Source organism: Pseudophryne corroboree, chromosome 9, assembly GCF_028390025.1.
Source record: "Pseudophryne corroboree isolate aPseCor3 chromosome 9, aPseCor3.hap2, whole genome shotgun sequence".
Lineage (NCBI taxonomy): Eukaryota > Metazoa > Chordata > Amphibia > Anura > Myobatrachidae > Pseudophryne > Pseudophryne corroboree.
The window spans coordinates 384,658,445-384,670,685 of record NC_086452.1 but is presented as its reverse complement, the minus strand read 5'-3'; the positions used below and the strand labels follow the sequence as shown (position 1 = coordinate 384,670,685).

General features: G+C 45.8%; 1 protein-coding gene across 2 annotated transcripts in view; it reads left to right on the top strand.

Moving 5' to 3' along the window:
* TKT (transketolase) overlaps nt 1-8,512 on the top strand; it is a 58,020-nt gene extending 49,508 nt beyond the window's left edge. For both annotated transcript variants that reach the window (XM_063940805.1, XM_063940806.1), the window contains exons 10-14: nt 928-1,058; nt 1,332-1,415; nt 2,207-2,300; nt 7,346-7,468; nt 8,145-8,512. In XM_063940805.1, the coding sequence (XP_063796875.1) occupies nt 928-1,058; nt 1,332-1,415; nt 2,207-2,300; nt 7,346-7,468; nt 8,145-8,314 (602 nt within the window). In that variant the 3' untranslated portion in view covers nt 8,315-8,512. The remainder of the gene's footprint in view (nt 1-927; nt 1,059-1,331; nt 1,416-2,206; nt 2,301-7,345; nt 7,469-8,144) is intronic.
* The last annotated feature ends 3,729 nt before the right edge of the window (nt 8,513-12,241 follow it).

Sequence of the window (12,241 nt, the reverse complement as noted above, 5' to 3'; positions counted from 1 at the left end):
CCCTCTACTGCTCTAATCCCTCATCTCAGTCCGACATTTTTTTATGTCGGACTGAGGTAGGCGGTTGGCCCCGTTTTCGACACAAGCAAGTGGATCGGCAGCTATTCCGCCGATCCACGTGCTTTTCGACAAGTTGAATTAATCGACTTGTTGAAAAAATTTGGGATATATTGAATAGGTCGAATCACGATTCGACCTTAAAAAGTCGAAAACTGCCATCTTTTCGACAGACGTCAGTTTTCGACTTCAATTGAATATACCCCTATAAGTCTTGGGCCAACATGGCATCCATCCATTTGCAATATGACAGCTCCAAAATGGACTCTTGTAAACAGTGAGTTGCACAAAGGAGAACCTTAGATAAAGCAATAATCTCTTATACAGACAAGTTAGGGGCTCTCCCATTGCATGCTGCTGTGCATAGCTGGCCATACACTAGTCCAATATGGCCACTTTTCACCCGATTCCGATGGATCGGGCCAAGAAATTGGGTGAAAAGTGGCCAAATTGAATGTGTTTGATATCCGATCCGTTGCGCGGTCCTGTGCGCATCGGAGTCGGATATCGGACATGTTGAAAGTCCGACCACTGACTCGGGGCGGGCTCCGGCTCAAGGGGCATCAGCTGCGATTTCTCCTATAGGAGAAATCACAGTAATATATGGGGGCCTTTAGTGTTGTCCAGAAGCAGGTATTTGATTTTCTTTCTGTCAGTAGTTTGAAGCATCCATTTTGTAAACTGAACCAATGTTCTTGTGGATGTAGCCTACCAAAATGGAGGCCACTCCTGACTGAGTGATACCGCTGGTTCCAAGCAGTTGTATAGACTGCTTTTTCAGAATTAGTGGTCCAGCCCATAAAATAGCCTTAAGAAGAGAGTGGTGCTATTATTTATCATGTTTATATTATACACTTTTGACTTTTCCAGGGGAGGATGGAGCATCTCAGATGGGACTGGAAGACTTGACCATGTTCCGTGTTGTGCCCACTGCTACCGTGTTTTACCCGAGTGATGCAGTGTCTGCAGAGAAAGCAGTGGAGCTTGCTGCAAACACAAAGGTAGGTCCACTACATATTATTATAGTAAATGTTATATTTAATGTGTCTTTTTGTGTAAGCATGGTGCAGTGATTTCAGCATCCACGAGGACACTACTCATTTATCTACATATAGTGGGCCTGTCTGGCACTTACTCCATGTATATGGGTTGGAGAAACTGTATCTGGCTGACATGATAGTGGTCATGAAGAGTTCCTGTGTATGTCATTAGGACAGAAGAAAAATACCAGATAATGCACATACTAACAAGCTGAACTATTGTCTGTAACACAGGGAATATGCTTCATAAGGACAAGTCGCCCAGAGAACGCTGTTATTTACAACAACAATGAGGAATTTAAGATTGGACATGCCAAGGTAAGTACTTGTATAATTGGGGGATTTGCGTATTGGAGATGTCAGGCTTTGGGGCAGGAGTATGGCCAGTGGGGTTAGTGGGATTAGGATGTTTGGAGTCAGTTGAAGTGAGCGAGATTTTGGTTACTGGAGGTGAAAGGGTGGGTTAATGTAATACTCCTGGATGGTAGAAGTTAGGTAAGTGGGGGGGACGACAAGTCATGCATCATGAGGTAGGTCATCTGCAGGCGAGGAGTCAGGTACCCGCAGCAGGAGTTGGGCTGTAAACATCACATCATTTTAGCAGACTTAGGGGGACATTTACTAAGCAGTGATAAGAGCGGAGAAGTGAGCCAGTGGAGAAGTTGCCCCATCAACCAATCAGCAGCTCTGTGTCATTTTATAGTATGCAAATTATAGATGTTACTTCAGTGCTGATTGGTTGCCATGGGCAATTTCTCCACTGGTTCACTTCTCCGCTCTTATCACTGCTTAGTAAATGTCTCCCTTAATTGTATCAGTTATGTTTATTAATATTTATATAGCACCAGAAAACTCTGACGCTTAAACAAGGAAATGTAAATGTATACTGTTAATTTCTGTTTTATAATTATGTGTTCATTAAAGGTTACCTAGATGTATTTAAAGATTCTTGAAGACAGAATAAGAATGTCACATAGTTACTGATTGTCTGCCATAGAGAGAGACATTTTAGTGGGGCATTTGAATATTGGCTTGGGTAAAAAGCCTCCTTTGGTCATCATTTGTATGCATCTCCTGCTGCCTGTTGATGGGCGTCTGTTGTGTATTAGGTGGTCCATCAGTGCAAGGATGACCAGGTGACAGTTATCGGAGCTGGTGTCACTCTGCATGAGGCACTTGCTGCGGCAGAACAGCTTAAGAAAGGTAACTGTGACTTTCATTGTAGATTGTATGGTCTAACAGACTGATATCAGGGTTATATTGCCTGCACTATTCTCACTGACAGCCGGGGAATACAGACCTCATTCAGTTCCTGCCACTGCAGTCCCAGCATGTAGTATCCTCAGTGAACGCTATCTCCTACCTCCTTGTTTGGAGTGTAAGTCCTGTGGTGTCACTACAGTGACATTAAACAAATCCTCTACCCTACCACTGCCCTCTGCTGTGACAGATGTATACCAGCAGAGGGCAACAGAGGGGCAGTACAAGTGAGACCTGTATCAGTTGCTCTGCTAGCACTATAAGGGCTGTAACACACACTCCGGTTTTTCCCGGATGGCAAAAAGCCAGACAAACTTTGTCCGGCTTTTTGCCATCCTGGAGAAACCGGCAGAGTCTGTCACACAGGACGGCTTTAGGCCGTGTGTGATGCTGTGCGCATGCGCAGCATCAGACACGGCTTCAGAAAAAAACGTTGTGTGTGAAAGCTCCCCTTCACACACATGGTTTACTGGCTCCAAAGACGGCCCGACGGCCGCCCGGCCGCCGGACCTTCCAGTGGTGAGACCCGGCTGCAACCCGGCAGCCGGGCCGGGGCCGTGCAGTGTGAAGGGACCCTAGCCCTCACACTGTTAACTACAATGCCGGCACGGGAAAAAGCCGTCCGGCTTTTTCCCGGCCGGCAAAAGCCGGGTAGTGTGTTTCAGCACTTAGAGCTATGTAACCGGTTCTGATAGAAGCAGCTGTATGCAATTAACAAATAGGGCCTGGTTCTGCAACTGCGTCTTTTGCTGCATCTGCTACTATGTTTTTATGCTAATGTCACAGCTGATGGATGGGCTTCCTACTGAGACCCCCACCATTTACACCACTAATCTGCCGCTGTGCATATGAAGCCGCATCACTGGTCATACTGTCGTAGATTGCACGCAGAATCTCAGTCTCAACATGGCCGCTAGTATCAGTGTAACTGTAACTTTAGATGCAGTCTCTGACAGCGATACACCCGCGTCTGGCTAGCCACCCTCATCTCGGCCCAGTTACCACCCAGAAACGCTTCCACGAAATTGCATGTACTGTATCTGCGTGCCATTCCAATCTGTGCCTTTGTGTGGTAAGTATCGGGACCCATGTCCCACGTGCAGTGCGACTCGGAGGCCTCTGCATGCTATAAACATCGGCCACTTGTGTCCAGATAATAAAAAGAAAAACCACTGAAGAATTTAAGGAAACAAATGTATTTGTCACTAAGGGGGTGATGTACTAAGCAGTGAAAAGAGTGGAGACGTGAGCCAGCGGAGGAGTAGCCCTGGACAACCAATCAGCTGCTCTGTATAATTTTATAGTATGCAAATTATAAATGTTACTTTAGTGCTAACTGGTTGCCATGGGCAACTTCTCCACTGGCTCACTCACTCATTTCACTGCTTAGTACATCTCCCCCTAAAGGACATATTTATCACAATCCACATCACAGATGCAATTGAGATGGGATGTGCTAAATTTGCCCCAATCTGCAATGCGATAATTGAATACATCGCAAGGATGTATCAAATATCGAGCTTGTGAGAAAGCTCTGCCCCTGCGAATCCACTTTCCACAATTCTCAGGGTATTTTTCATAAAAAACACTCTGAGATTGTGTCAACTCATGCAGTGCCAGCTAACCCCAGTGACCCCCCCCCATCCTTCAATTACACTTACCAGCACCCAGGGACTGGTGATCAGTGATCCAGGAGGACAGCATCAGATCCAGTGCTCTGCTGTAAAGTCCAATGTAAAGTCACTTTACTGCACCGAGAATCACAGCAGCAGCACAGCAATCCAATAACTGGCTCCCATCACCGGATCACCAATCACCGGACCCTGGGTGCTGGTATTACTTTTTCTTTTCACAGTGATCAGTCTGGTGTGTCTATTAGACACACATGGCTGATCACAGGGGCGGTCTCTGAGCGCAGCCGTCATTGCCAGCAGGCAGAGAAGGCTGTGAAGAAGTTAGGAAACCCTTCACAGTATGGGAAATGCGATCTGGAATGCAAATTTAAGGGCTTGGGGGAGAATTTTGGTACGTCTCCTCCAATTTCCCTTTAGTACATACTGGTGATACAAATATAATGTAAAAATGGTGTGAAAACACTGTTATTTTAATAAAAATTATTTTGAGAACTATGCCTGTAACCATCTAGAATCCGCATACAAATCACCTGTGTTACATACAAATTACTTTGACAAGCTGAAATAGAGAACAGTAACCGTAAACTGCTCCTGTTTATCAAATATGAAAGTAATCAGATGAAATAGTTACACCCAGTTTAAAGCCCCGTACACACGGGGGAGATGTGTGCTGAGCGATCTAGCACAGAACGCTCAGCACAGATCTCTCCCCCCGCTCAGCACAGCGCTATGCGTGCTGAGCGGGGGGGGCTGGGGGGCCGCTCACTTCACTGGTGTGTGAATGCCTGCCAAATCTAGAGTCAGCGATAGCAACGCCCGGGACCGCGTATCGCTATCGCTGTGGGCATACACATGGAGAGATCCGTGCTTAATTTCTAAGCAATCTCGTCTGATTGCTTAGAATTTAAGCACAGATCTCTCTGTGTGTACTCCCCTTACCAACAACATGGTTAAAAAGCTGCAGGGCACTGCTACTGTTATAGGAGCCTTGCGGTAAAAGCATGGACAATGGGGGTAATTCCAAGTTGATCGCAGCAGGAAATTTTTTAGCAGTTGGGCAAAACCATGTGCACTGCAGGGGGGGCAGATATAACATGTGCAGAGAGAGTTAGATATGGGTGGGTTATTTTGTTTCTGTGCAGGGTAAATACTGGCTGCTTTATTTTTACACTGCAAATTAGATTGCAGATTGATCTCACCACACCCAAATCTACCTCTCTCTGCACATGTTATATCTGCCTCCCCTGCAGTGCACATGGTTTTGCCCAATTGCTAACAGAATTCCTGCTGCGATCAACTTGGAATTACCCCCAATGCTTTTAACGCAAGACTCCTTTAATATTAACAGAGAATCCCTTTAACCTTCAGGATGTGTCATCGTATAGGTACAGAATACCACTTTGATGGTTAAAAGGGTTTTCTGTCTCCACCTGTGGGGATATAACACAGCCACTCACTGTATAGATTTAAACAAAACTTTAATACAGGTTCACTGTTATACAGTCAGTAAAAGTATAGTCTGTGTTGCAGATCAGCAGTGTGCAGCAAGTGGCCGCTGTAACACAAATACATTTTGCAATAGGCGTACTAGATCCGTTTTTTAACATAGACATAAGGCCTGATTCAGCATAGGTTGCAAAAGCAAAATCTTTCCCTAATGGGCAAAACCATGTGCAGTGCAGGTGGGGCAGATGTGACATATGCAGAAAGAGTTAAGGTGGGTACACACTAGAGCGACGGGGATTCGTTCCGACGTCGGAATGAATACCCATCAGCCCTAGATTGTGTTTACACATAGGGGCGATGCTAATGAAGGTCAGAACAAACATGTTCTGTCCTCCATTAGCATAATACAGGACGCTAGCGACAATGCTTGGTTTTATGTGCAGCACATAGAACCAAGTGGCCATCGCTAATGGCTATGGGAAAGCGCAATCATGCATACACACTGAGCGATGTAGGCAAAATGTTGTTACAAAATGGCATTTCGTGCCGACTTCTCTCTAGTGTGTACCCGGCTTTAGAGTTGGGTGGGGTGTGTTCAAACTGAAATCTAAATTGCAGTGTAAAAATAAAGCAGCCAGTATTTACCCTGCACAGAAACAAAATAAGAGGAAGATTTTGCTTTAGCGATCCAGGCTGAATTAGGCCCATAAGCCACTGCAGGGCAGTCATCATCTGTCAGAGACCTCTGTTGCTGTTTATATTTGTTTGTTATCAGTTTCTTATATAGGTGGTCATTCCGAGTTGTTCGCTCGTTGCCGATTTTCGCTATGCTGCGATTTGTTGCTAAATGCGCATGGTACGCAGAGTGCATGCGCTAAGTTATTTTACACAAAATTTAGTAGATTTGCTGTTGTTCGTGCGGCGCTTTTCAGTCGCACTGCTGATCGGTGAGTGATTGACAGGAAAGGGGCGTTTCTGGGTGGTAACTGAGCGGTTTCCGGGAGTGTGCTAAAAAACCCAGGCGTGTCAGGGAAAAATGTGGGAGTGTCTGGAGAAACGGGGGAGTGGCTGGCCGAACGCAGGGCGTGTTTGTGACGTCAAACCAGGAACTAAACGGACTGAGCTGATCGCAATCTGTGAGTAGGTCTGGAGCTACTCAGAAACTGCAAGGAATTATTTAGTAGCAGTTCTGCTAATCTTTCGTTCTCTATTCTGCTAAGCTAAGATACACTCCCAGAGGGCGGCGGCCTAGCGTGTGCAATGCTGCTAAAAGCAGCTAGCGAGCGAACAATTCGGAATGAGGGCCATAGTGCCTACATATTATGCAGTTCTTTTCAGGGAATATTCAATTATTCACATGTAGCTGGTAAACTAAACACGGGGAGAACATAATAATAATGCCCTGGCTGAAATTAAGTCCATAAACTCAGTGCTGTGAGCAGTGCCGGTTTAAGCCTTTAGGGTCCCGAGGCACTTAAAACGGGGGCCTCTCCCTCATGTCAGCACCGCACACCTGGCTATGCCCAGCGTGCCTCCTCTCTCTCTCTCTCTCTCTCTCTCTCTCTCGCTATATATATATATATATATATACTGTATATATTTAGAACAGTTGTACTTCTCTCTAGGCTCAGTTACCAGCAGCAGCTCTACCAGCAGCTGCCACTGCTGCTGGAGGTGGAGCCTGGAGAAGGGCAGAATTGTCTCTGTACAGCAGCTCTGGCCAAGGGGCCCCCTGAGAGAGGGGGGCCAGGGGGTACTTTCCCCCTGTCCCCCTAATCCACCACTGGCTGTAGGTCAGTGATGCTAACCACTGTGCCACCATGCTTTTCAAGGTTTACAGATTAAACCATGTTGAAGATGTTAAGATAAACCACTCAGCTGTTAATGTAAATGTCTGTTTAATTCTAGAAAAAATAAATATCCGAATTATTGACCCATTCACCATTAAACCGCTGGATAGGCAAACCATTATTGACAGTGCCAAAGCCACTAAGGGCCGAGTTATAACCGTGGAGGATCATTACCATGAAGGTAAGGCGTGTCTGATAGTTATACTTTATTTACTAGAATAGAGTATGTATTAGTTAACACAACTGCTTTTAGCTGTGCTTTTGTTAAACATTGCCCACAGAGATCCCTCTAATGGCTATATCAGCTGAGTCACCTGAAACCAGTATTCTAGCCATGTTATGTGTGGGACCAATATGCAGCCTACATATTATCTAGGATCCAGTGACAGGAAACAGTTAAAATACCACCAGTCGGGATCCCGGCGTTCAAAATACCGATATTGGAATCCCGAGAGGCGGTGAAATGCCGCCGCCGGAATACTGGCGACACAGGCTATTCCCCCTCTGTGGGTGTCCACGACACCCATAGAGGGAGAATATAACCTGTGGCAAGCACAGTGAGCCACCGAGCCCGCAAGGGGCTTTATAACGCTCAACCCGCTGCCGGCATTCTGGCAGATAGGATCCCGCTGTCGGACAGCCGTCACCTCATCCACCGGGGAATCGTATGTATTCCCCAGTGACATGGGGTGTGAGGAACAAAATGGCTGAGGCTCTAATGATGTCACTACACTCTAATTAATTGATTTATTCCACAAAATGGCTGTTTTCAACTATTCCTTTTATTCAGAGGTGCACGATAATTATGATATTATGTTATTTGGACAAAAGACTCACGTTGTATATTGATTGTTTAGGTGGCATTGGAGAAGCAGTGGCCGCTGTCCTGGTTGGGGAGCCTGGAATTACAGTGAAATCATTGGCAGTGTCTGGCGTTCCCCGTAGCGGTAAACCAGCTGAGCTGCTGAGGATGTTTGCCATTGACAAAATAGCCATTGTGGAAGCCGTCAAGAAAATTATTAAATAAACCCTTAAATGGTGGGAGGAGGGACCTTGACAACTTGCTCAAATTCTGTGATGACACACAATATAGTATCCTGGTAACCGCAATGTCATTAAAATAAGGCTTCTGAACAATGTAAAGGCTCCTTGATAAAACGTTTTGTATTGGAATGGACAGTTAATGTTTATCATTTCACACATATTAAAATCTGTTCTAAAGTTATTGGTGTACTGTGGCACTGTGTGATGACTTTCATTCACTTCCAGCGCGGTGATAGACAATGTTCTGATTATATAATGTCTCGTACAGGGCCTGATTCACATGCATCACTGCTGTCAGCAGCAATGTACTGTACTAGTATGGTAATGCAGCAGGAGACGTCTAGTCTAAGTACGAGCCTCCTGCTTGTATTAGTGATCCATGCTAATCACCTGTGACACCATTGGCCAGCTGTGTAACCCATGTATGTCAGTGGTGCCTATTACCATATAATTTTTTCATAATCACTTGAAATCCTGAACTGTGAGGTGCATAGAAGTGGAACAAACCCTTTCCCTTGTTTTGATGCAACTAGTTCTCCAGTCAATATAGTTGAGTGTTTCTAATCTCACTATAAAGAATCCTGTGGGTGTGGGCTAATGGCAATATACAATATTTAGAGGCAGAATATGATGTCATTCCCCCTGTATCGGCCCCGCTCTCCAAACTTGTGCCGGCTGAAGCAGTCTGGGCGGCTCTGTGGTGGCACTAGGCAGGCCTTTAGGCTGCAGGATGCCTTTCTACACATTATGCAAGCCAAATGCTGGTGCTATGGAGCGGAGGAACAACGATGTTGCTCCCACGGCCTTGTGCAGCAGTGCTCGCACACCCTTACTTACGGCGCTGGCCTGCATAGAGATCTACTATATTAAAGCGAAAATCCGTCCTTCTGTCTTTCTATACAAATCCACAGTTTACAAGCGAAGATTGTCAAATTTTACATATGAGCGTATTAAAACAAAGTGGAGGCAACTAAAACAATTAGAAATCCCTAGCACCCCTAGGGGGGCAGACAGCAGAGTATATCAGGAGTAGTGATGTGCACCGGAAATTTTTCGGGTTTTGGTTTTGGATTCGGTTCCGCGGCCGTGTTTTGGATTCGGACGCGTTTTGGCAAAACCTCCCTGAAATTTTTTTGTCGGATTCGGGTGTGTTTTGGATTTGGGTGTTTTTTTACAAAAACCCCTCAAAAACAGATTAAATCATAGAATTTGGGGGTCATTTTGACCAATAGTATTATTAACCTCAATAACCATAATTTCCACTCATTTCCACTCTATTCTGAACACCTCACAATATTATTTTTAGTCCTAAAATTTGCACCGAGGTCGCTGGATGACTAAGCTAAGCGACCCAAGTGGCCGACACAAACACCTGGCTCATCTAGGAGTGGCACTGCAGTGTCAGACAGGATGGCAGATTTAAAAAATAGTCCCCAAACAGCACATGATGCAAAGAAAAAAAGAGGTGCACCAAGGTCGCTGGATGGCTAAGCTAAGCAACCCAAGTGGCCGACACAAACACCTGGCCCATCTAGGAGTGGCACTGCAGTGTCAGACAGAATGGCAGATTTAAAAAATAGTCCCGAAACAGCACATGATGCAAAGAAAAAAAGAGGTGCAATGAGGTAGCTGTGTGACTAAGCTAAGCGACCCAAGTGGCCGACACAAACACCTGGCCCATCTAGGAGTGGCACTGCAGTGTCAGACAGGATGGCAGATTTAAAAAATAGTCCCCAAACAGCACATGATGCAAAGAAAAAAAGAGGTGCAATGAGGTAGCTGTGTGACTAAGCTAAGCGACCCAAGTGGCCAACACAAACACCTGGCCCATCTAGGAGTGGCACTGCAGTGTCAGACAGGATGGCAGATTTAAAAAATAGTCCCCAAACAGCACATGATGCAAAGAAAAAAAGAGGTGCAATGAGGTAGCTGTGTGACTAAGCTAAGCGACCCAAGTGGCCAACACAAACACCTGGCCCATCTAGGAGTGGCACTGCAGTGTCAGACAGGATGGCAGATTTAAAAAATAGTCCCCAAACAGCACATGATGCAAAGAAAAAAAGAGGTGCAATGAGGTAGCTGTGTGACTAAGCTAAGCGACCCAAGTGGCCGACACAAACACCTGGCCCATCTAGGAGTGGCACTGCAGTGTCAGACAGGATGGCAGATTTAAAAAATAGTCCCCAAACAGCACATGATGCAAAGAAAAAAAGAGGTGCAATGAGGTAGCTGTGTGACTAAGCTAAGCGACCCAAGTGGCCGACACAAACACCTGGCCCATCTAGGAGTGGCACTGCAGTGTCAGACAGGATGGCAGATTTAAAAAATAGTCCCCAAACAGCACATGATGTAAAGAAAAAAAGAGGTGCACCAAGGTCGCTGGATGGCTAAGCTAAGCGACCCAAGTGGCAGACACAAACACCTGGCCCATCTAGGAGTGGCACTGCAGTGTCAGACAGGATGGCACTTCAAAAAATAATCCCCAAACAGCACATGATGCAAAGAAAAAAAGAGGTGCACCAAGGTCGCTGGATGGCTAAGCTAAGCGACCCAAGTGGCCGACACAAACACCTGGCCCATCTAGGAGTGGCACTGCAGTGTCAGACAGGATGGCACTTCAAAAAATAGTCCCCAAACAGCACATGATGCAAAGATAAATTAAAGAAAAAAGAGGTGCAAGATGGAATTGTCCTTGGGCCCTCCCACCCACCCTTATGTTGTATAAACAGGACATGCACACTTTAACAAACCCATCATTTCAGCGACAGGGTCAGCCACACGATTGTGCCTGAAATGACTGGTTGGTTTGGGCCCCCACCAAAAAAGAAGCAATCAATCTCTCCTTGCACAAACTGGCTCTACAGAGGCAAGATGTCCACCTCCTCCTCATCCTCCGATTCCTCACACCTTTCACTGTGTACATCCCCCTCCTGACAGATTATTAATTCGTCCCCACTGGAATCCACCATCTCAGGTCCCTGTGTACTTTCTGGAGGCAATTGCTGGTGAATGTCTCCACGGAGGAATTGATTATAATTCATTTTGATGAACATCATCTTCTCCACATTTTCTGGAAGTAATCTCGTACACCGATTGCTGACAAGGTGAGCGGCTGCACTAAACACTCTTTTGGAGTACACACTGGAGGGGGGGCAACTTAGGTAAAATAAAGCCAGTTTGTGCAAGGGCCTCCAAATTGCCTCTTTTTCCTGCCAGTATACGTACGTACGGACTGTCTGACGTACCTACTTAGAAACATAGAATTTGTCGGCAGATAAGAACCACTTGGCCCATCTAGTCTGCCCCTTTTTTTTTTTTTTTTATATTATTTTTATCTCTAACCTTATTTCATCCTTATTTCTTTGTAAGGATATCCTTATGTCTATCCCATGCATGTTTAAATTGCTCTACTGTCTTAGCCTCTACCACCTCTGATGGGAGGCTATTCCACTTGTCCACTACCCTTTCTGTGAAATAATTTTTCCGCAAATTTCCCCTGAACCTCCCCCCCTCCAGTACTTGGATGCGGTCACTCATATAATCCTCCACCATTCTTTCAATGGTGACAGATTCATATGCAGTGACAGTAGACGACATGTCAGTAATCGTTGGCAGGTCATTCAGTCCGGACCAGATGTCAGCACTCGCTTCAGACTGCCCTGCATCACCGCCAGCGGGTGGGTTCGGAATTCTTAGCCTTTTCCTCGCAGCCCCAGTTGCGGGAGAATGTGAAGGAGGAGCTGTTGACGGGTCACGTTCCGCTTGACTTGACAATTTTCTCACCAGCAGGTCTTTGAACCTCTGCAGACTTGTGTCTGCCGGAAAGAGAGATACAACGTTGGTTTTAAATCTAGGATCGAGCACGGTGGCCAAAATGTAGTGCTCTGATTTCAACAGATTGACCACCCGT